This window comes from Pholcus phalangioides, unplaced genomic scaffold, assembly GCF_987345545.1.
Source record: "Pholcus phalangioides strain wild (caught in Gottingen) unplaced genomic scaffold, Ppha-v1.0 ptg000013l_1, whole genome shotgun sequence".
Classification (NCBI taxonomy): domain Eukaryota; kingdom Metazoa; phylum Arthropoda; class Arachnida; order Araneae; family Pholcidae; genus Pholcus; species Pholcus phalangioides.
Window position 1 is genome coordinate 16551204 of NW_028301606.1, and position 24704 is coordinate 16575907.

Sequence of the window (24704 nt, forward strand, 5' to 3'; positions counted from 1 at the left end):
AGAGGTGGCAGTGTGATCAAGTATGAATAAAGGCTATACGGTTGTTACGCTTGTCTTGCACATGTCGACTGTAAGCTGTTAACGGAAAGAACTAATCTTTTACATGTGAAGTACGCATCATTTAGTTGCTTCATATTCTTGAATCAAATTATGAGTTTTGAATTTAGGTGATCATAGGATAAGTGATGGCTTAGTATTACATATTATTTTTTGAAGTAAAAACCCTGATTTTCATCAAAATTAATGAACTTTATTTTCTTTATTACAATAACAATATATAATTATGAAATAACTGTAACACTGAATAGCATATATATTTTACTGATTGAATAAACCAGCTAAGTTCTGGCGTCGTTTTTCAGATCAATCGACTGCAATGCCAATCATCGCCAGTTTTGATTGAGCAGTAAACTAAACATTTTCACTGTGATTTCGGATTAGTTGGTTTCAAAACAAACTACATTTGAGATGGGTTTTATTTAAAGCTATTTTTTTACCTTTAACGCAGTCGTTCCACGAAAAAAAATCAGAAAAATATAGAGGATACCCTGACTGATTATGTCTTGAATATTTAACATTTCTGACCTATTAAGTTTACTTCAGAAAAGAGCTACTGATTTCCTCGCCATGGTCTAGAAATAAATAGCATTTAACAGAACGAACAGTCAACTTAACAAAAACCTTTATCCTTTCCAATACGATTAACACAATGCTATAGTTATTTTTCCGTTATAAAAGCATAATTATAGACAACTGTCCATCGTACTTTTATAATGAAATGTACCGATATTCTTTAAAAACGACGATTCAAAATACGTACATCTACCAAAATAAGTGACCGATATGAATGGAAAGTTTCAACCACATCTTATAACAGATTTTTGGATATTTCTTCACGTATTCTTCATCAATATCTTATTGAGAAATGGGATCATAACCACAAGAGCTGTTCCTGAAAAGAAAATGGATTCAATGTTTCCACTGTTAGTCCCTGCAAAAGAAGAAAAATAAATCTTATCAACATAATATTCAGTTGAAAATTTTTTTTACTCATTCTCATTAATAGTAAAAGTTTTTTTGTCTTTTCTTCTTGCTTTCTGAAAGGTGGGTGTATTTTTAACAAAGAGAAATTTTTTTTTTTCAATCTGTTTTTTAGTAAATAAGCATTAATGATCAAAACTCGTGAAATATTTGCGCTGCTCTGATTAATCGATTAATCGAGTCAGTTAATCAATCAATTGTTAATAGCAGTTAAAATTTTTAATTGAGTTAATCGACTCTATCAATCCGATTAAGGAATTAGGAATGAAAGAAAGAATCCAGAAAGATCTGTTTCTGAAAGGCAAGATACTTCATCGTCGTCATTTGATCAATACTTACGCTACTAATTTTGTATGAAAGCAGCATATTTAAAATAATTGAATATGCGGCATGACTTTCTTATGTCATTGAATGTATAAGATTAATATGTGTTCGATGCGATTCTATTGCATACTAAAAAAAAAAAAAAAGTTTTCCATCCGCAGTGTATTCTTAGTTTTCTGATACTAAAAGTAGATCGGAAGGTTCTTCGCGTTCATTCATATGCAAATTTTGTATGCATGGTAAACATGATTACTCTTCGCAAGTGATTCTCTTCTACCTGCAGTCACCAATATTGTCAATATATGCTGTAATTCTCTTTATTTATACTAGTGGTCCCAACCTGCGGTATCCAAAAACGTATCTCCAGGGATATGCGAAAAACAAACAGCAATTTTGTTTAAATTGAGAAAAATAAGTAAAAAAATGAGTTATTTCTTAATAAATATAAGGAGATACGAATTTATACGTAGGGTGGGATGTAAAAACGTCTTCTGCCCATTTTTAGCAGTAAGTTAACCTTCTACTCGTATCTTGCGGTACGCATACTCACTCTGCTATTCCAAAGGCTACGAGAAATATGAAAGGTTAGAACCGCTGATGTACAATGTTATTTAGCTGCTCAAGAACTTAGAAGCTTTTCCGTTTCGTCATTAAACATTACATTGTAGACGTTGCAACAAGATTATTGATAAAACCGATATAGGCCTAATTTGCTAGGAAATTGGCCATATTTTTTTTTATCTTATCAGTCCGTTACCTATATTTTGCCTACAACTGCGCCTGATGTTAATTACTATGATAGAAAATTATAGTAATTATATTGTATTTAATGGTTTAAATAGGATACACAAAATACAGAAAAAAGTAGTATGTGTATTTTCGCAAAACCATTTCAAATTGAATACAAATTAGTTAATTAACAATAATTTTTGGGAACGAAACTATTTCGTTAGGACCTTTTTTTTAACTATTATGTTCGTTTAAGTGAAAAATTTTAAATTCAGTAAAACCTCGATATAACGATACTTTGCGGACCAAGAAAAAATGTCGTCGCAGAGCGATTATCCTTATATCGAGAGGCAACATTATCATTACATGTCATCAAATTTATGCTTTTATTGTCATGTTTTCTAAATCGGCATTGTTAGTTTGAAAATGCACTTTTATGTATTTATTCGCCGACAAAATTGTAATTGATTAATAAAACTCAGTTAGATGCATTGTCTCTCGTAGAGTTGTTTACTGCGATGCAGTTTCGAGTCATACACAGAAAGTAGCAACATCAATTATGTACTTTCTTAGTGCTTTCGGTGATCCTCTGGTGCAAGATAACGATGCAGTAATACGCACTCAAAAGAGCGAAAACAAATGATGAAGTTAAACTTTAAAATGATTTTGAGCAAATTATTAAAAATATCTTTGTGTAGTGGTTTTAAAAATTAAAAAAAAATATTTATTGGGAGATTTGTCATAGTAATCAAGATTTATCATTATTATCAAGAGGAGTTTAACACAAGACTACAGGCAATTCCAAACAAGATTTGAAAAATATCGTCTATGCTTTTGCAGCAACTTCCACAACATTTAATCGTTCTTAACTATCTATAGAAGACAATCCAAAATTGAATCCCTTCAAACTGCGAATTTACCCAATAATATATGATTATTCATTATTTTTAAATTGAAAAATTTACTATTAATTTTTCTTTCTACGGAGAGAAATTTCTGAACGATTAAAATAAAAATCAAACTTTTTGTACTAACATAAACGTTTCTACAGTTTATCGGATATCTTTTGTTCTTTTGCATATCTTTAATAATCATTGGTTATTCTCGTCTCCATTTATTGAGCTTCTCTCTTTTTTCAAACATTACTCTTCGTAAATTTTATCGCTTTGTTTATATAATTTATCACTGTTTAAGCATGTTCATTATGACACATTTCATGATTCAGTTATTTTTTCCCTCTTTGTTTTCATTTTCTCATTCATAAAACATCTAGTGATTAATACAGATAATCAAGAAATAATGAACCTAGTTAAAATGTAAAAAAAAAATAACATGTGACAATTAAAGATGATTATTAATGCTATATTTTTTTTTTGTTGGGATAAAACATTGAATTTCAATTTGGAAAACGAAAGTTTGAATTTTTATACACAATTTCATAATGCATAAATTGATTGTAAAGTTATTGTTTTTTTTATCAAACTGATCATTTTCAAATAAGTTATAAACAGTCACCTTTACTACTGCTGAAATCTTCAGTTCCTGTTTCTGTGACAACATGTGATTCGTATTCTCTGGGTGATTTCGTTGTTCTTTTACACGAGCTAGATTCTGAGCAATCGATATTTACTGTCGAATTATTGTCTTCTATGTCATCAATGTTTTGACTGGATGGTGTCGTCGTCTTGTCATGAATATGATGACTGTTGGCGTGATTAAAATGAGCATCAATAATATGATGAATTCGATGGGAATCCGTATGAGAAGTTTCGTTATCGATGTTTGCTTCAGTAGGTCTTACATAAGACGGTAGAGGAGGTAGCATAATGCGTCTCCTTGTAGAATATAATGGATTCTTTCGAAAAGAAATCCTTGGAAAAGGGTCAGATGACTCTATCGATGCATAAATAGACGTTGATGTATCCGGAATAGATATCGTCGTTGATTCGAACGTCGGTAATTCGTTTTCATGGGCGGAGCCATTCGATTTTCTAAAAATTCCTCCCATAAATGAATCAAAATTTTGCGATCTTTCCATATGCATAGCATGCAACGTATTGTCTGTCATAGAAGCCTCTAAATCAGACGCCACTTTCTTGATGATGACTGCACAAATGACTATGCACCATAACTTTATGTCAATCATGATTTATACCTGCAATGATTTTTTATTTCATTTTTTTAACAATAATGATATTGAATGAAAATCAGTATTTGCTACACAAATGGTAATTAATGACCTTAAAAATAAATACTAGTATGACTGTAATGTTTCTAACAATAAATTACAAGTTGCAAAAGTTATGAGTTGACAATTCTCATATTACATTTCTAAATATGTGTAATCGAAAATTATGCTTGCTCTTTTATTGCATATTCAAGAGAGAATGATTCAATAGATTACGCTTTAGTAAGGCTGGGAATCCATTAAAATTTTTAACTGGTGAATAAAATTTTTTTGATCAATTAATCCACTGATCAATTGAATTTTAAATGAATATTTTTCTTAACCACATATGTAAACTGATGTGGTTTTATTTTTGTGAGAAATCAGTAATTTTACGCGAGTCTCTGATTGAAACTACTTTCGATTTGTGATTTTGAGGTACTTTTGAGAAGAGGGTTGATGCTCCCAAGAATATGAAAAACTACTGTTCATAGGGACACAGCAAATTTTGGTCTTGTCTTCTAAAACCCCTATCAAACTCGATTTGAAACTAGAATCACCAAGTTTTCTTTGAATAAATTTCCCGATGCCAAAAATCACCAAGTTTTCTTTGACCTGTATTTCCCAATGCCAAAAAATTTCAGCGAAATATTGATTCAAATATTTTCAAATATGGTCATTTACGCAAAATGTTATACATAGGTACATAATTTAAGACATCTAATCGGGTTCGTTAAAAAAAATCAAGTTAAATTAGAACTTTTTTGCAAATTTTAATCGAATTTCAATCGGATTCATCGGGTAGATTAACTCAACCAAAATTTTTTACTGCCATTAATAATTGATCTATTAACCGAGCCGATTAATCAATTAATCGGACCAGCTCTACATTTTTAATTTATCTGAAATGATAATAATATTTAGCCGCTCCAAAAATGAAGTAAACTTACCAAACAAATTAATTTTTCTTACCTAAATGGAGTTTGATACCAAAACTTGAATGTTGTTATATTTCCACAAACAGCTCTATCTCTATATATGTGTACGGTATGATGTATCTCACGTTTATGAATAATAAATGACGATCGCGTGCGTTTTCGATGACGATGGATACAAAACAGGAAGAGTCTTTCACCCTGTATTCGGGTGCGGCTCCAAGTTTAGATAAGAAGAAAGGCAACACTTGGGCTCTTGGAAGAAAAACAGATTATATTTATTTGCAATCCAGTGTGGGTCCGTGCAGAAGTAACGTCTACGAGTGCGTCTTGTGAGTGCGTTCTTTCGCCTCAGATGCGTTTTTGCTCTTGCACTGAAGGTCTTGTTAACAGTGACCTAGTGCCTTACCGGAAGATGTCCAAATATACCAGATGTGTTTGTGGTTTAGCTTGTTTTGCGAAACCATTCTTTTCCATAAAAAAATGAGTTCATTTGATTTCATTGAGTTCATTTGAAAATGAGTTCATGAGATTTTTACCATGGTTCGAATGTTGACGAAATTTGCACTTTTTCATTTTTCTGCTTCTTTTTTTCCCCTTTTAGAGTCTTTTTCCCTAGTTTTCATTTCTTTCTTGGCATTCTTTTTTTGGCATTTTCAGTATATTTTTTAACTTTATAATTTTGCACAATAAAATGTGTTGAAAAATAATATGAATACTAATTTTATTGAGTGATTATGCTTGAGTTTCTTGGAAAATAAAAAAAAAAGTGATTAAATCTGAGTGTTCAGAAAAAACTTGCATCTGATTTTGATGCTATCAAAACTTTGTCCCACGCTTTTCAAACGTGGTTGGTTTTCTAAAAACTTCACTTTGTTATTTAGTGAAATTTTTTCGAGTTTTTAGATAATTTTTCAGGGTCACTACATTCACTTTTTTGAAAGTACATTTGTCTCCATACATCCATAATAACAATATTTCGTTTCACATCAAAATTTACTGGGGAAATGGCTTTCATTATGGCAGGTAATTGACGAAAATGACAACTTTCCGATAAAATTTCGTTAAGCCGTAAGCCTATGTATGTACTGTGATATAGGAAACACTATTGTACTTGGTTTTCTATGTTTTCTAATGTTAGAGAAAACTATGTACTGCAGTTAAACCTGTATATAACGATTTATAAGAGACCGAAAAAATTTATCGTTATAGATGGATACTAATTTAAGACGTACATCATGACCAAGAAAAATCTTCGGATCAAAGGATATTACGATTGGGTATATAAGATTACCTTTATATGTGGTATCGTTCTTTGGTAGTTATGCATTATACTTGACATTACCATCAGGTTTTTATACGAGTATTGCCATTGGCGAACGCAAGAAAGGGGGTTATGGTTCTACTCCCCTCCTTAAGCCGAGATATGGTATTTTGCAGGAAAAATACGTAACTCCTTCCCGCCGAGAAAATCCTGTGTACGCCTATGAGTATTGCTGTACAAATACTGGTGAGATATAGAACAAATTGAAGAAATCTCAATTATTTTAAATAATTTATTATAATACGAGTAACTTTCAGGAATAAATCGAACTCCTAACAGGAAGATCCACTGAATAACTTTTTCACGAACACACATCAGTTGATGCGTAAATGACATAGCTAATGCATAAATACATAAACTTTTTGAAACAAACAATATCTCTCTCATTCGTCGCAAGTTGCGTACGCGTGAGATATTGGGCATAAATAAAAACCAACCCTTAACATGTATATATTTTTACTCTTGACCTTGGCATTAGCAGTAAGGAGCGGCAAAAAGTTTTTCGATGCACTTCCATACGCTATTGACCTTGACTGAAAAAAAATTTGAATGTTCCCGTCCAATCGGAGAAACAAGTTCATTTATGTCGATTGTCACCACACAGACGTTGTCGTGTCCCTTTATTGTTGAAATAAAGGCCATAGGTTTTGGAATCTACCTGCCACAAGTCTCATACTTTTAGTGAAAACATCCTTAAAAAATATTATTTTTCACCCCTTCATTTTCAATTTCTTAAACATATTTTTAATTGTATATGTATGTCAACATACTGTTTTACATATATCTAATACATAATTATTTTGTTGGAAAATTTTCAAACATTTGGATACAAAATGTGTGCTTGTGAGTATTTTTAAGAAAAATTAATTCAAAATATGAAAAAAATGTTCAGTTTATAAAATGAAGAAAAACGTTGAAATTTAATTAATTTCATTAAAATTTTTAAAAAGTTTAAAAAAATTAAATTTTTTTTGCACAAATAAAGTGTTTTCTACAATATTTTGATGCATTGCATTTGATGAAAAATCGTAGACTTTTACATTGGGGAGGGAATGGAAGAATTAGGTGTGGGTCTAGTGCCCTCACACTGAATCGTTTTTTAGAAAAAATGAGTCGATTGCCTTCACCTCAATTTCAGTAAGACAGGTCGTTTGCCCTCACCTCCTGATTTCTTAACACGGCAAGTAACCCCTATATCTAAATTATTGTGCGACAGATTATTCTTACTCGGACGGGAGTAAAACGTCGTCCATCCCTCTTTTTCCTATAATGGCATGCGACATTGGATGAAGGTGCAGTGTGACCTGACTGAACAAGTTTCAGCCGAAATATTTTTTGATTATTTCTCAGAGTTCCACTTTTTCCCCATAGAAAAAAACATGTACTGCGGTTTTATTAATCTTCATTTCTGTGGATATGGAATTCGTATCCAATAGGCATTCAATCGTATATCGTAGATGAGATTATAACAGATCATACCTCTCCATCATCACTCTGCCAATTAAATACAGTATAGCATTGAAGTCATGGTTGGTATAAGTAAATTGGGGTGACGACAATTCAAGTCATCTCACGCTATTTCTGAGATGGCGAAAATTTTAGAAAAGAAACGTAGCTGGGAGTGCATCTTTATCAAAACTCCAAAACATTGAGAGTGGGAATCTCAAGACAATTTTTAGGCTTTTCAAGTCAAAAAGTATCAGTACTATTGTAACTGGATGTTTCATGATGATGTTCATATTCAGTTGTGAAGAGAATCAGAGCAGTTTTTGATCAGAGCAGCATCCATGATTGTTTTAATCTTGGTAGCGTAGTTCTGCATGCATGCTTAATTTTAATGAAAGAGGGGAATCTGGTAAAACATCGGAGTGTTACATTTTATAAAATGTTCAAGAACAATAATACAGTGAAACTTTGATATAACGATACTCTGCGGACTAAGAAAAATATCGTTGAAGAGAGATTATCGTTATACCAAGAGTTACAATCATCATTAGACACAGCCAAGTTTATGCTGTTGTTGGCATATCTTCTGAACTGGTGTTGTTAGTACCACCATAAAATGAATTTATAAGCAAAAAAAAAATTCTAATTGATAATTAATAATTGATAATAAATAAATAAAATTCAGTTGGTTGTTTCACCTTATGAAGTAGTTTACTGCATAACGCTTTTGTGTACAGCACAAAAAGTAGCTTCAAGACAACTTCATTAACCCTTTCGAATGGCAGGTAGTGCGAAACACCTAAGTTATGAAACATTCTCGTAGGAACAAAAACTGCTTAGGAATTAAAAAATATATATTAAACGTGATTTTGAGGGAAATATCGTTGTAGTCGTTTCGAAATCTCCGCAAAAAATATTGTTCTAGAAGGATTTATCGTAGTGGAGGATATCGTTATAACAAGAGGAGTTTGAATATAGGCAATTCCAAATACGATTCAAAAAAATATCACTGCAGAGAGATATATCATTTTATTGAGTAGCGTTGTAGTGAGGTCTCACTGTATTGAGATTTCTAGCTTACATATAAGGACCGTCATTTCAACTTTTTCCAAGGGAAGGGGGGGGGGAGGAGGAGGAGGAAAGAACATATACCTAGTGTATTTATACATATTTCTAGTGTATTTTCTAAAGCCGGGGGCGGGGGCAAAAACGTTATACCAATCGTTAAGGCTCATGAAGGCCTCAGAAACATTGTATCAACCGATATTTCACTGTATCCAATTATTTTACAAGTTAGTGTAATTCAATAAAATAATCAAATTTTTATAAATTGAAGAGAAATTGATTTCTCGAACAAAACAAAACTAGAAAATTGAAAAATATCATAAAAATTTATGCCCATTGAATCAAGAAGTATCATCTAAAAGCGACGACAGAAATCGATAAAAAACAAAACTAATTTTCTCCTGGCACGCACAATATAGAAACTGAAACTACCTCAAAGTGGAACGAAATTTGTCTACCACTACAAATTAAGAAAAAAAATGATTAACCGATATTTGAATGCATCAAATTTCTCTGTAATTGAGCTCAACTGGGGTAAATTTCATCGAAACCTATATCATAATTAAATAAAAAAAGATAAGAGCGTATTACTATAATGTACATCAATTCAAAACGTAGTACATATTCTAAGTCAACAGCAAAGGACGATAGTAAAACCATTTTTTCTGGCATCAATACATTTTTTGATCACTCTTCCAATTTCTTAACCAAATTGCTCATACTAATTTTTGCATATGTTAACTGGTTACCTAAGTAACATGTTTAGATGATTTGAGAGGTTTCCATTCCCCCCCTCCTTACATTGCATACAAAGACGAAAATCAAACTGAGGGTAATCGACCTGTTGAGGAAATACGGTGAAAACTCAAAGACTCTTTTGAGAACAAATGATGAGCTCCCCAAAAACTAACATTCCTTAAATATTTGCCCCATTCCCTAACATTTATCTCGTAATACATAAAAAGGTATGAATAATAATAATAAGAATTAATTAAAATTAAACTATAAATAAAATGAATGCAAATGGACTGTGTACTGAGAAAGTAAAACTTATTTTTGAGGGCCACCCTTCTCTGCTGCGTCCCCTTGATAGAAGGTGAAACACAACATATATAAGAAAAGAGAGTTGCTTAAAATTGGCGTTATAAGAAGGTGATCTTTCTGTAGAAGTGCGTTACCATAGAGGTAGACAGTGGTTCAATATACAGCAGAGCATAGGCGTACGCAGAATTTTCTCGGGGGGGGGGGGGGGGTCAGATTTTTTTTTCTTCTGGGGGGGGGGGTTATGTTTTTTCCTGAAAACTAACACTATATTCTTGGCTCGGGGGGAGGGGGGTTAGAACCCGAAACCTCCTTCCCCCTTGCGTGCGCCAATGCAGCAGCAGCAGCAGCAGAGGTTTTCGAACTTCTGTCACTCCAGTGGCTGCCCAATTCGTGGTTTATTTGTGACTCACCCGAATAATTTGGTGGATATTTTCCCGTATAAAAGAGCCACTTTAAAGCATAAAATAGGCGGCTCATAAATCAATATCTCCAGCTCACTGCGACGCCCCTGACAAAGGTTGGCAACGAACTTAGGAGCCGCGAAGCACACTTTGAGAAACATTGCTACAAAGTAACAATATTAGCATTCGGGTCAGGGTCGCAACTAGATAATTGATCACCTGGGACAAGCCGGAATTTTGGCGCCCCTTGCATGTAGAAGAAGCAGTTAAAGGGTGAATTCGGTGCCCCTCCTGGTTCAGCGCTCGAGGTACCAGACCCGCCTGCTCCCCCTGGTTACGGCCCTGATTCGGGTTAAACATTTCGATGCGCAAGTTATATTAGCTCTGAACTGATGAAAGGAATAAGATCGAATCAAAAATATTTGCTTGGAAATGATGGGAGCAGAAGCATAGGAGCCGAAACCTGGAGGCATGCCATTTGAGCCCTTTCCAATGAATTTTATAAGGGACTGAGCAACCCCCCCCCCCCCGCCCCTAAAAAATTCGTGAATATACAATGGAAAGCAACTATTCCGCCTGTTCGTACGGGCAGTACATACGAGACGATTATGAATTTTCAGACCCCTCCCCCCCCAATGTTTTCTTCATGTAGGCGCCTTTTTGAGCAGAAGTTCCATTCATTTCTCAATCACAAAACTTTTCTACTTCGTAGGATTTTAGGGAAGCAGCAATAAAACGAAGCTCACATCTATGAGAAATTCGATTTTAAAAAGGATGTGCTGCCTTCTATTGTCTTATGAAAAAAATAATATTCTGAGAGTTTCTTTAGTCAATGATAAATAGCAGCAGACGTTCTACATCCCACTCCTTTATATGCATTAATAAGAAAAAAAAACAAAAAAAAAACACGAAACATGCTCATATTAATGAAGAGATGAGATATAAATTGCAGAGAGAGTAGGGTTATTGGATTCGAAACTGAGAAAGGAGGACGCTTTTATGCACACCCTTAGTGACGTCACTTTCCCCAATTTCAAAACAGATTGCGCCACTATTTTGACCGATAAAACCGGCCACAACAATAATTTTTCCTGACTAAAACAAAACTGCGAAAAAAAAAAAAAATTCTAGGAATTTCGATGGCTAATTGGCCAATGGGAATAAAACAACACAAAAACATTCATGTTAATGAAGATATACGGGGTGATTATAAAAAAAACTATCCCGACATATGGGCCCCTAACTGTCATACCATTCACAGAAACTGAATGAAATTTTGGTATAAGGTATTTTGAGGTATGCGCTCAATAATGATATGGAAAACAACAGTGTCACTCTAACAGTTACGGTTACAGTGAGAAAATTTCAAAAATATCAAATGGCAACACCAAGTTTTTTGTATTGGAATGCGATCTCCATACTGAAAAACACTAAATAGCGTTGGAATGGCACCTGTAGCACGAAAATCCCCGGAACTGGGCAAGGAAAAGTAAAAAGGACTTTGCCGTGCACCAGAGCATTAATGTTCGTTTCATTCGTCACACCGTTTCTTCGGCTGAGATCCCAGCCTGATTAGTCCTCCACAAGGTCATGTGGAAAACACAATAAAGTGCTTTATTTTATGCTGCTTCTCTGTCCTTATTGGTTGTGCTCACTTTTAGCCTATCTACCGCCGGTGATTTTCATGCTACAGTTGCCGTTCGAACGCCATTTAGGGTTTTTCACAATGGAGATCACATTCCAATACAAAAAACTTGGTGTTGCCATTTGATATTTTCGAAATTTTCTCACTGTAACCGTAACTGTTAGAGTGACACTGTTGTTCTCCATATCATTCTTGAGCGCATACCTCAAAATACCTTATGCCAAAATTTCATTCAGTTTCTGTGAATGGTATGATAGTTAGGGGCCCATATGTCGGGTTAGTTTTTTTATAATCACCCTGTATGTTTCAAAGTATAAAAAAAAAAGGTTTTCTGACAAAAACAAATTTCGGAGACCAAGGAGAAAAGGAGTACAAAATGGTATATTTCCTGGAAAGTAGGAGGATGCTTGTAATGACATAAAAAAAAAGAGGACGTGTCGTCCTAAAATAAGATGTCTGGCAGAGCCGCAACTAGATGTTTAGTGCGCATTTTGGCGCCCCCCTCGTAATGTTGAAGGAGAGGTTTGAGAATAAAATTTGCTCCCCTCTGGGGTCCAGCGCAGGGGCACGAGACCCGCCTGCTCCCCCCTAGTTGCGGCCCTGATGTATGGTAACCCTATGTATGGTGCACCCCTCTACTCTAATCTATTTATCAATGAAAATTTTTGTTCATGAAAAAACATTTGTAACTTGTGCTTCTATCTACCGGCGTGACAGAGAACTAGCACATTAGTTAACTAAATCGTCAATAGATGACAGCACATGCAATGTGCAGCGATGAAGAAGTCCATTCTCACTATGTTTGCCCGTAGATTTTTATTTCTCGTTATCAGCGATAGTATCGCGATTTTAGCGATAACTGGCAGTTTAAAAAAACAGTGAATGGCAATCAAGTGACGTTTTTTTATTTATGGACCCGATTTCCCGCATGTTTCCAGCACGTACATGGTCAGATCATTTTCACAAAGCCAGAAACAACAACTACTGCTACTAAAACCACAAAAGTAAACAATATTTGTGAAACCGTGACCGGAAGAAGTATGTGGCGGGAATTTCTCATATTGACAACACATTTGGGTCAGACAATTAATTTTACCAATTAATTAATTAAAAGCGGAGTAAAAGCCCTATTTCAACATATAGTAAGTATAATTAGTGAGCAAATTCTTCCATTGTGTTGTTTATTCACGATATTTGTGTATTGCGGAGCATTAATTGAAAGGTACATTTAAACATATTGTCTCGTTTTAATTTCGTGCCTTCAGACATTTCATGTTTGACATGTTTCCTTTGTGCAATGCTATAAACATTCGTAAAGGTACTTAGAAATTATTCAAGAAAGTATGTGGAAGTGTAAACATGCATTGCGATACAGGAAATATGGGGCAAAAATATAACTGCGCCCAGGGCAGTCTTGAGAGCATCATGGCCCCCGGGCCCAGTGATTTTTCTGAGGCCCTACCTGGCGAATTCAACCACTGGAACAGCTGGAACCTTGCGCAATGCATGTTTACAGTTCCACATACTTACTTGAATAATTTCTAAGTGCCTTTACCAACATGAATTCGCCAGGTAGGGCCTCAGAAAAATCACTTGGCCTGGGGGCCTATAATGCTCTCAAGACGGCCCTGGGCGCAGTTATATTTTTGCCCCATATTTCCTGTAGCACAATGCATGTTTACACTTCCACATACTTACTTGAATCATTTCAAAGTACTTTTACGAATGTTTATAGCATTGTTCGAAACAGCTTCGGTATAAGGGACATGCCAACTTGGCGGCTTTTTTCCGACGATAAGTCGCCGGCGCACTGTGGTGTTCTGGGTTGTCGTTGTTCTAGAATGTTCTTCGGTAAAAAAATACATCAAGATGGAGCTGGTGGTTGTTTTGTATTGTTTCTAGCGCATCTTTTGAAACTTCCAACTGCCATTTTCAAATGTGTCTTTGTTCTCTCTCTCTTTTATCTTCCAAATGATATCACCTTAAAGCCTCAGCGTTTTGAATTATTTGAAAAATCGTTGGAGATTAGTTCATGTCCGACGACTCCATCAAAAGTCGCCAAGGCCGTTAGACACTATATGAGCGCCGAAAAAAAAAAATCACCAGCATAGAAAATAATGAAAACAATATGAAAAACGCAAGAGAAATGAAAACATAAATAAGATCTGGATGTCACTATTTATTTATAATACAACATGCAGGACCATTGTTTATTTAAAAGAATCTGGATTCCCGGAAAGAGTCTGGGTTTCAGTTCATAATTATTTTTATTATCATAATTATGGTTGTTGGTTTTAGCATGTGTATGCTTGCTTGAGCATCAATAGCGTCTCACAGCCTCATATCATATTTATTATAACCCAGAAATCATGTTTATAATCCAGATCTTATTTATGTTTTCATTTCTCTTGTGTTTCATGATATTTTTCATATTGTTTTCATTATTTTCTATGCTGGCGATTTTTTTTTTTTGGCTCCTGTAATGTGTCTAACGGCCTTGGCGACTTTTGATGGGGTCGGCGGCGGAAAAAAAAGTTGCAGAAAATCGCCAACCTGCCCCTTATACCGAAGCTGTTCCGATATTGAAGTGTTCCCAGAGGATGGGTGTATCCAGAAGTTTATTTATTTATGTGAAAGTAAAAACTATTTCACATATACATATATACAGTAAGGAATTTGCAAAAAAAACTGATCATAACATCGTCCACAGTTGGTCAGTCCGCAATCGCACCACCGTGCCTACGCAGACAGTACTAAATCGTGACAACACCTAGGAAACAACTCTACTAAAGGTCATGCTACATAACAATTATACCTGAAGGTAAGCTGTAACAAGATTAAAGGCAACTTTTATGTTAAGCATATACTGACCAAACATGCCGTCCATGGTTATTATCAATGGTGGAGGCACCAGAAAGATCACTCATTTTTGTTTTGTGGCGAAAGATGTGCAATAAGAAGACATTACATGTACATCCATCCTTACTGGAGAAGTGGAAGGACAATATCGTGCCTCCACATAAAAGAAATCTTGATATATTTACTCTTTCAAGAAACAAGGAAATTTATGAGTTCTACATATGAGTCATCAGAAACCAATGGAGAAATATCTCGAGTATTGGTGAGTAATGGGAAGTGGAGAAGAAAAGGCGAAAATAACTTTTTCTAGCTGTATTGTGAATAGTACGGAATTTTGCAAGTAATGTAAGTTTATGTAAGTTATCTGTAAGATTATGGGTTTATATTTTTTATTTAATTTGAAATGACAAATTTCTTGATTTGTATAGTGTATAATCTTTCTTTTTACTTTATAAAACCGAGAAAATTGAGGGAAATTTTTGTTTTGTGAATAGGTTATTCACTTGATGAGGATTTGAAAATTTTCTTAGAGTTTTATGTGATCTTTTGATTTTTACAGTAAAACCTCTCTTTTGGGGACACTGGCATGACAGAAAAATTTGTTCGTAAGAATGGTGACTCTTAATAGGATTTGAAATGCATACTTTCATTATGCAAAGGGAAATTATTATTCGTCCGTAAAAGGGTGGGGGGTGTCCATTAAGAAGGGGTTTTACTGTATTTTTGTTGTTTAGTTGAAAGCTCAGCCAGATTTAAACTCAAGCAAACTTTTTTTGGATATATCCTTTAAAAAGAACGAATACATAAAAAAATTGAGACTCGCATATTGTAATTACATGAAATGTTATATAATGTGCTTGACATGAATAACATGGAGACAATGTGCAGAAACATATAGGTACTGTATAATGGAAAGCATTTCAATCTTTGGATAAATTTTATTTCCTTGGGGTTTAATTGATTAGTAGGTATTATGCTTTGAAATTTTTTAGTATTGCATTACAAACACAATGGAGACATTTTACATCTATATTGAATAATTTTGATATAAGTGCTTGCCAATCTTTGTATATATCAAATTTTCAACAATTTGACCACTTGATATACAGTCAAACCTCGTTAGTGCGTCACCTGGTTAACACGTCACTCCGCTTATCAGGTCACTTTTTGGAAGTCCCAATTGTCCTCAGGCAGGAATTAGCACAGCTATGGCATACTCCATTTAACGAGTCATTCCGCTTACTAAGTCATATTTTTGCTCTCCCAAGAGTGACTCATTAACAAGATTTGACTGTATATATTTTTTAAACTCAATGGGTGTTTCTTTGCTATTGATATATCTGAAATGTTTGATTTTGTGATTGGTCTATTCAGGACCTTTATCTGAATCACGACAGATTAATAGAAATTGGTATTGAAACTGGTTTTGAATTGATATTGAAATCATTGTTTGATGTGATCCATTGTGCTCATAAACCGAGATTCCACCAAAGATTTGTTAATTAGGAAGCTCTGGGCTATCTTGTTGCAAATTAGTAGCAATTAAGATACCCTCTGGGACTTCCTGGATTTTGCAGAAGTTCTGCTTTCCATGTTTCCCTCGTTTTTTTTGTGCTATTGATTTTGATATAATTTTATTTTTTTGTTTGTTGTTCTTCGATGTAGGGTTGGAGAACCCCACAATAAAAGGGGGGGGGGAGGAATGGATAGAATAGGCAGCCTAAATAACCTAATTTTGTTTGAGAGAAATATTTGAATAAATTGCACTTCTTATGTTAAGGGGGATTGATATTGATATTCAGAATCCTATATACTTCTAGGGGCGAGACAGTATACATGATTGAATACATAACTTCAAGTTTTAACTGGAAGGGATGAGTCCTTCCTGTCAGAATATCATTTTGGTGAACGGACAGCATTCCATTGTGTGCATAGCAATATACGTATTTTAAACACCAGTCTTCCAAATTGGCATGTATATAGGTGTATGTGTTATGGGTCTGTGTTCACTGTGACGAGACTTTTCAAATGGGAAGTCAGCTTGCATTTGTGACCTGAAGTCGGGAACTTCAGAAACTAACTTCAGCTGATCGAATGAACTCACACATGTTCGTGTATCTAGTGGTGCTTGCCCTTGTGACCAAAAGCTTGATCACGCTTTTTGCATGATGGTTTTGATATACATTTTTGATTGTCTTCGGCAGGGGGGTCCGTAGGGGAAACCCATGTCCCCTTCCTGCATGTGCCGCTGTTCTAATGAATATATGAGTGTTAATGAAAATAGTGCTGTCATTTGATGTCAGACGCTGATTTTCCACTTTCTTTATTTTCAGTTTTTTTTTTTGACAATTTCTAATCATGGATAAAAGGAGTCTATTCGGTAGTCAAGGCCCACCGAAGAAAATATTCAAGCAAAAATCGAAAGATGAAACTGAGCATGAACCTAGTCATTTTGAAGAGGAACTCGCTCTCATGGAAGAGTATGAGGAAGAATTTGAAGCTTCTGCTGACCTTGATTCTCCGGAACTGATTGGTAGCTAATTTTTTAAATTATTGTTTTGTTTAATTTCCTATGCTATAGCCTAGTGTAGTGGCTTTTAAACCTGTGGTCTGCAAAAACCCCTGGGGTCCATGAATGCATGAGACATTCCCAAAAAAGTGTACATTCCACATTTTTGAAATGAAAAATTCAAAGTTGAATTTTCAAAATAAAATTGATCAAAAATTATAGCCAATGAATTGAAGTTTAATATTTCATAAACAATTTGCACTTTTATTTTGTAATAATTTTTCTTTTAAGTTTTATGACTGAAAATCATAGATTTTGTCCGCTCTGTTATGGTACTTTCTTTATTTTCAGTTTTTTTTTTGACAATTTCTAATCATGAATAAAAGGAGTCTATTCGGTAGTCAAGGCCCACCGAAGAAAATATTCAAGCAAAAATCGAAAGATGAAACTGAACGAAATATCGTTCTAAAAGAATTATTATTTCTGCTGTTTTTATCTCTTAAAATAATGAAATCGGCTTATTTCTTATGCAAATGCTGAAAAAAAAAGGCAGTTAAAATTTTTTTTGACTTTTTTTTTCTGTTTCGATGGTTTTTTCAGAATAGCACATGGGAAAGTTCATTTTTCACATGTATATGTAGCTACTCAAAATCAAAACATTTTATTTTGAAGTGTTCTTAAATTGTTTTGCCTGTGAACTGCAAAAATGCTTCCCCTAACAGAGTGAACATTATTGCAACAGAGCGCACAGAAATGTTTAACTGAGAGAAAGATATCTCATATATGCTAAATAGGCCATGCAAATAGATTTTTATTTTTCCCAAAAATTATATACAAAATGTGATAGGTGACCCAGAAATTCCTTTCATAACCTTTTAAAACGTTCACTCCCATGACCAAATTCTAAAAACATGCACCCCCCATCCCTCGTAGTTTGAATTTTGGTCTGACAAAATGCTTAAAATCTGGTCAAAGTGGACAATGGACTTGCGCAGCTGTATATTATCATTACTCTATTCATTAGTATGATTTTTCTTTAAAATGAAAGTTTTTTGTTGAAATTGAGTAGTAATTTGATGTTGGTATGAATCTTGCATTTATGGCTTTAACATTAGTGATTGAGAGTGGACTGGGGGAGCACAGTAGCGTCTAGAAAGAAAAATGAAATGGGAAGATATAATGGTTCTGCCCCACATAAAATACAGATATGCATTGTCATATAATGACCTTTACTAAAATGACCCTTATGACATCTTGGATCTGTGCCTGACAGTGATTTTAAGGTTGTTGTCAGAGTCCCGGGTTCGAACCCAAGGGAGGATATAGATGAAATATTTTCCCTAACGAATTCGAGGGGACCACCGATAGACAGCGCCTTCGCTTCCAACCCATCTCACTAATGGCAGTAAATTGCAATATATAGCGATATGGCCAAAGTTGGTGTTTGGTGAAGTAGTCATGACAGTGATTTTAGTGATCAGTGCTACTTTTTACTTTCGTATTTAACTTGAAAAGTAACATGATTGAGAATGTGGATAAAGGGTTTGAATTGAATAGATAACTTATTAAACTTAACCTAAACCTTCAGAACCTCTTAAGTAAGAAAGCTTTACTTTGCATCATAGTTTTCATTCTGTTGTGTTGCTTGGGTTTTTGGAACACTTAACGGAGTGGACAAATTAGCCTAATTTATTATTTTTTCATTATAAATTCAAATGATTGATGAAAACCTTTATTATATTTTGAAGCATATCTTCATGTACTATCACTAGATGTTGACATAGATGAAATTTTTTTTAAAATTATTTATGATGATGACGTAACAGAGTGGACATCGGACAGAAAAAAATTATATATAGCCATCTGGCGGCTCGTCGTCCATGAGCTATTGGCTGATCGGTTCACCGTCCATTGCACGGTTCCATTCGGCACATATATACGCTCTAGCGAAGGAAAATCTCTATCTCCTCTGTAGCTTAGTGATCAGAGCACTCGTCCGGCAATCGAGGGACCCGGGTTCGACTCCCGGTAGAGGCAGAGATGAGTTTTTCGTTCCTTAAAAAAATTAACATCTCAAATAATAAATATCTCGCAACATCCAGTCTTCCGTATATCTTGTATTAACAAGTGAAGAGCGACATTCATGTCATAGAAACAAATCTGGTACTAAATACATAATAATAATGAATGTGAATATTTAGTCATTTTGCAAAAGTCAATTTTAAAACCATTGATCAAACATTAAAAGTGAACCTTTCAACAAGCTCAAAAGTGTTATCAAATTTAATCTGGTATAAAAATGTATTTCCAAAATGGCCGTAACAGTGTGGACATTTTAAAATGGGAAAAATTTTGAGACACAAACAAAAAAAATAATTTTTCATGGGAAAGATTTTTTTTTTTTCAAAATTTTATTGTCAGTTTTGTTCACCTATGGCTCATATATAAAATGTGATTCCAATTTTTTTGAAAATAAATTCCTCTGATTTGCAGCAAGTCTTTTTGTGTAATACTTTTTTGAAGGTGGGACAGCCAGAGTTTAAGGTTTTGCTACAAACAGTGATTAAAAAAGTTAGATACCATCTGAAATAAATTAAGAAGTACCATATAAGAGAGAGTTAAATGAAGAACTAATTAAAAAATTACTACCAGAGTGCTCTGAAATTTTGTAAAAGAATTATAAAGTCTCTGAACTAATTCATATGCACTTTTTTGGGAATGACCTACATAGGTCATCCAGCAAGTAACAACAGATTCTGTATTCTCACCGCTCAAGTCACGCAAATTTTCATCATTCAAGGTTGCAGTCTCCCCAATCTGTAGTTTTCTGTGAGTAGGCCTATTAGTTGCAAAAGTTTATTTTTATGAATTTTGTGCTCATTTAAAAAGAACTATCTGATTAAATATCCTGCAGACTGTGAAGTGAGGGGAGTTATTCAACTGTCATTGACTTTAGGCAGCAAAACATTGGTAACATGTGATGGATGTCCAATGTGAGTTTAGTCATGTATCTTTGTTAAACATTACTGTATATAAATTGTATAAATTACAAACTACCTTCTCACATTTTCTTTCATTCATTATTTTATTTGGTACACTTCGTTTAATCGAATATGGATTTCCAAGGGTTCCTTTTTTGAGCATTGACAAATCAAATAAATCCCCTCTTCACAGTGGGCGGGATTTTTAATCAGATAAGTTCATTTTAAATTAGCACAAAATCTGCAAAAAAAAAAAACTTTTCTGATCAATACTCATGGAAAACTAAATAGAATGTTAGGAAAACTTAATTAGCAATGACCTTGAAAAGCCAAAATTCATTTCGCATTCACTAAAATCTAGGAAGAATATGCTTGTTGTTGGTTTCTATCATTTTTTAAAGGTATTGAGTTTACTTGTTATCAGGAAATAACACTATGAAGCGTCACCTAATGGTAGGGATTTTAACTAATTATTTTCTTGGGTTGAAAAAATTAAATTCTTTGACAAGTCTAATGGTCCAAACCACAACCCGGTACATCAATTTGTTAACTTCTATGATTTTTTTAATATCTGTCCAAATTTATGAGACACCCTGTATGAGAGAAGGAATTTAAAAACACTTAAATATTAATAACCCTTAGAGCAGTGGTTGTCAAAACTTTGTCACCCACAGCTACCTTGTCAACGTCCATCATCAACTCCTCAGGATAGTCTAACAAAGAACCACTTCAAAGCACGGAACAGACACGTATCAATATCACCAGCTCACAGTAATGCTCCTGACAAAAGCTGATGACATACACTTTGAGAACTGCTGTCTTAGTAGAACCTATTTTGTTACTTACTTTATTTCCTAATTTTATATTGAATTTTAAAGGTGAAGGTTAAGTAGCTGTCACATGTATTGAATATGTGTGTCTGAATGCTTGAATTATTTTTATTCAGGAGAGGGGCCAGAGAGTGTTGTCTCAAATGTCAAATGGTCTCGACCACCTGTACCTACCATACGCCCTGACAGAGATGCACTGATTTTTCAACAGCTCGATTTAGACAACTATACTGGGCAGCCCCTTGCCGGAATGCCTGGATGTTCCACAGGTCCAGTTCCTATCATGAGGATGTTTGGTATGACAATGGATGGAAACAGTGTTCTATGCCACATTCATGGATTTCTACCATATTTCTATATCCCTGCTCCGACTGGATTTCAACAGAAAGACTGTGCCATGTTCAGGGTGAGTTTTGAGTGATTCATCTAAGTACATTCATGTCTTATTTGCCTTATCTGTTGTGAAATTTCACTGTGTCTAATGTTGTTACTTTGGCTAATGTTTCTGTGAAATATATATATTTTGAATATGTTTATATTATGGATGGGAGACAGAGAAAACTTTATTTCCTAACAACGGAAGACTATAAATGAGGTCTGGATCGGCATGATTTTCTCCAGTAATAACCCAACTGCAATACATAGTAGGGTACATATAGAAATAGAAATAGTTTATTAAGAAAAAAAAACAACAATATACATAAATATATAAATACAGTATTCTACTCAAGGGATCGCTTGATCCGTCCAGAGTATACAAACATAAATTTTTCTGTGGTGGCAAACACTTTCATATAGGCTACTAACAAGTACTAAGCAAAATACAAGTATAGAAATAGACAAATATTTCAAAGGCCTAGGTGACACAACACTGTATACTGGGGGCCGAGAAGTACCTTCCTATTGTAGTAAAATATTAATATAATTGATAATTAATTGTTTGAAAGCTCTTAATTTATTTTCATATTTTATTTCATTTGGCAGGTTATTAAAATATAATGGAGCCAAATATATAAATTGCTTTTGGGTTAATGTTTTTTTAGGTTGTATAATATTATATTGAAAACCTCGACGGAGACGTGTGTTTGTTGGGCATTGCTTGATTTCAAACCAAGTAGGATTTTTATAAATAAACATTAGACTTCGGTATATATACAATTTTTCAATATTAAATCTATAGTCTGATTTATAATTATAGGCAGATGGTGTAGGGTTACGAGAGGAAATAATATTTATAGTTTTTTTCAGAGCACTTATTAAAACATTTAAATTGGACTCATAATCACCTCCCCAAACACATATAGCATACTGAATAAGTGAGTAGAACCAAGCAAAATAAAGTGTATGAATAAATTGAGGAGATATAATATTTTTTAAGCAATATAAACGAACATTCATGTATTTTATTTTGTTACTAAGTGCATTTGCATGAGAGTTCCATTTCAAATTTTTGTTTATAGTGACTCCTAAATATTTATACTCTTCAGTTTCCGAGACAATCGGACAAAAACATTGGTCATCAGAACATCCCAACTCATGGCATCGAATTATAAGTGTTTCAATATTTCTATTGTATAATTGAAAATTTATGTATTTAGTTTTGTTGAGATTCAAGGTTAACTTATTATGCCTCAACCACGTGTTAATTTTTGTTAAATCTTCTTCAGTATCAGATTTCAGCATGGTATACGTTTGTTCTGACAAAACAATAGCTGTGTCATCGGCATAGCTAATCAAATCACCATGTAGATCCAGGTTATTGATATCATTGACAAAGATTAGAAATAAAATCGGTCCAAGAACAGAACCCTGTGGGACGCCAGTTTTAATAATCCTGTATGTACCTATTGTATCATTTATTTTAACTGCTTGCATTCTATTTGACAGATAAGTTTTAAACCAGTGATAAGTGTTGCCTCTCAGACCTGAACAATATAACTTATGCATAAGAATTGGATGATCGACACTATCAAAGGCTTTTTTTAAATCTAAAAACATAGCAAGGGTTCTTTTGCTCTCGTTAATACTTTCATATACTTTTGCTGAAAATTTCAAAATTGCCATCTCGGTATTCTTATTTCCAAGAAAACCGAACTGATTGCTCGAAAAAAAATTAAATTGATTTAGAAAATTTATAATTTTGTGTTTCATTATCTTTTCCAAAATTTTCGAAAAGACGGGCAAAATAGAGATCGGACGATAGTTTTTGAAATCATTGACATTACCTGATTTATGAATGGGTATAACAAGAGCACATTTTAATTTATCAATAAAAACTCCATTGAGAATTGAAGAGTTTATAATGTGGGTTATAAACTTTAAATGGTATTTACTGACAATTTTTAGCATTTTTGGAGTGATTCCATCATAACCAACCGCTTTATTATTCTCAAGTATGTTTATTAAATTCTTTACATTCCTTTCCTCTATCTCAGTAACAACTATAGAATTATACTGGTTTGGTACTAGAAGCTCTATTTCATCTATTAACTCAGAATCTTCAGTTATTGCAGAATTGATAAAAAATTCATTCATTTCATTCACTGTTTTAGAATTAGTATTTACTGGAAGTACTATTTTATTTATTTTTCGATTTATGATATCATTAGTAACTTTCCATTGTTTCTTGACGTCGTTACCACATTTTATAAATTTATTATAGTAAAAAGCATCCTTTGCAGCTTTTAGCTTCTTTTTTAACTGTTTGTTATAGTTTTTGTAATTATTTTCCTTATCACGATCTGAAGGATTTCGTTTAAAAACTTTATAAAGTCTTTCTTTAGTATCGACCATACATTTCAATTCATATGTAATCCATTCACTTTTCAAATTATTTCCTGTTTTGCATTTAGACTGTTTTGTCCAGAAATTACGATGCCTAAACACAATATCAAGAAATTTGTCATATAATGCATTTGCATCAGTCTCATTGAAAATGTTTTCATCAAATTCATAATTTTTTACACATATTTCAAACTTATCATAATCCACATTTTGACAAAACCGATTTTTATTATTTTGATTATTATTTAAAAGTTTTGTATCAGTTCCAAGATTACATTTAATAACCAGTGGTAAATGATCCGTTATCTCTAATTTTGATACTGCTGTTTCAAATCGATAATTTAACCTCGCGTTTCGAATGAAAACGTGATCTAAACACGCTGACTTTCTTGTTGGTGTATTTATGTATGATAAAAAACCAAATTCAGACATGAGACTCATGTATTCATCACTGTCCGTGTCAGACTTCAATATATCCATATTAATATCTCCAGTATAGATAATATTTTTATACCCTAAATTGCTAATAATTGATCTGAACTCATTAGTATAATCCATTCGAGAAAAATCATGGGATCTGTAAATTAAAATTATGCATAGATCTAACATTTCACTGTACA

General features: G+C 33.7%; 2 protein-coding genes across 4 annotated transcripts in view; one reads left to right on the plus strand and one right to left on the minus strand.

Moving 5' to 3' along the window:
• Positions 1-232: 232 nt before the first annotated feature.
• Positions 233-5567, minus strand: LOC149078672 (uncharacterized). Of its 2 annotated transcripts, none has more exons than XM_089240813.1 (3): positions 5234-5567; positions 3610-4249; positions 233-952 (listed from the first exon to the last, which is right to left on the minus strand). In XM_089240813.1, the coding sequence occupies exons 2-3, from the start codon at positions 4238-4240 to the stop codon at positions 894-896; spliced, it is 690 nt and encodes a 229-aa protein (XP_089096939.1). In that variant the 5' UTR covers positions 4241-4249; positions 5234-5567; the 3' UTR covers positions 233-893. The 2 variants fall into 2 exon arrangements, with proteins under 2 accessions (XP_089096939.1, XP_089096938.1); XM_089240812.1 differs by having other exon boundaries at positions 233-991; positions 5234-5536.
• A 7582-nt stretch (positions 5568-13149) lies between these two features.
• PolD1 (DNA polymerase delta 1, catalytic subunit) overlaps positions 13150-24704 on the plus strand; it is a 50653-nt gene continuing 39098 nt past the window's right edge. Inside the window, exons 1-3 of one of the 2 annotated variants that reach the window (XM_089240814.1) lie at positions 13150-13263; positions 17314-17513; positions 21417-21706. In XM_089240814.1, coding sequence (XP_089096940.1) covers positions 17339-17513; positions 21417-21706 — 465 coding nt within the window. In that variant the 5' untranslated portion in view covers positions 13150-13263; positions 17314-17338. Of the gene's footprint in view, positions 13264-14831; positions 14943-17313; positions 17514-21416; positions 21707-24704 lie in introns of those variants that run through there. The other variant, XM_089240815.1, reaches the window with a different exon arrangement.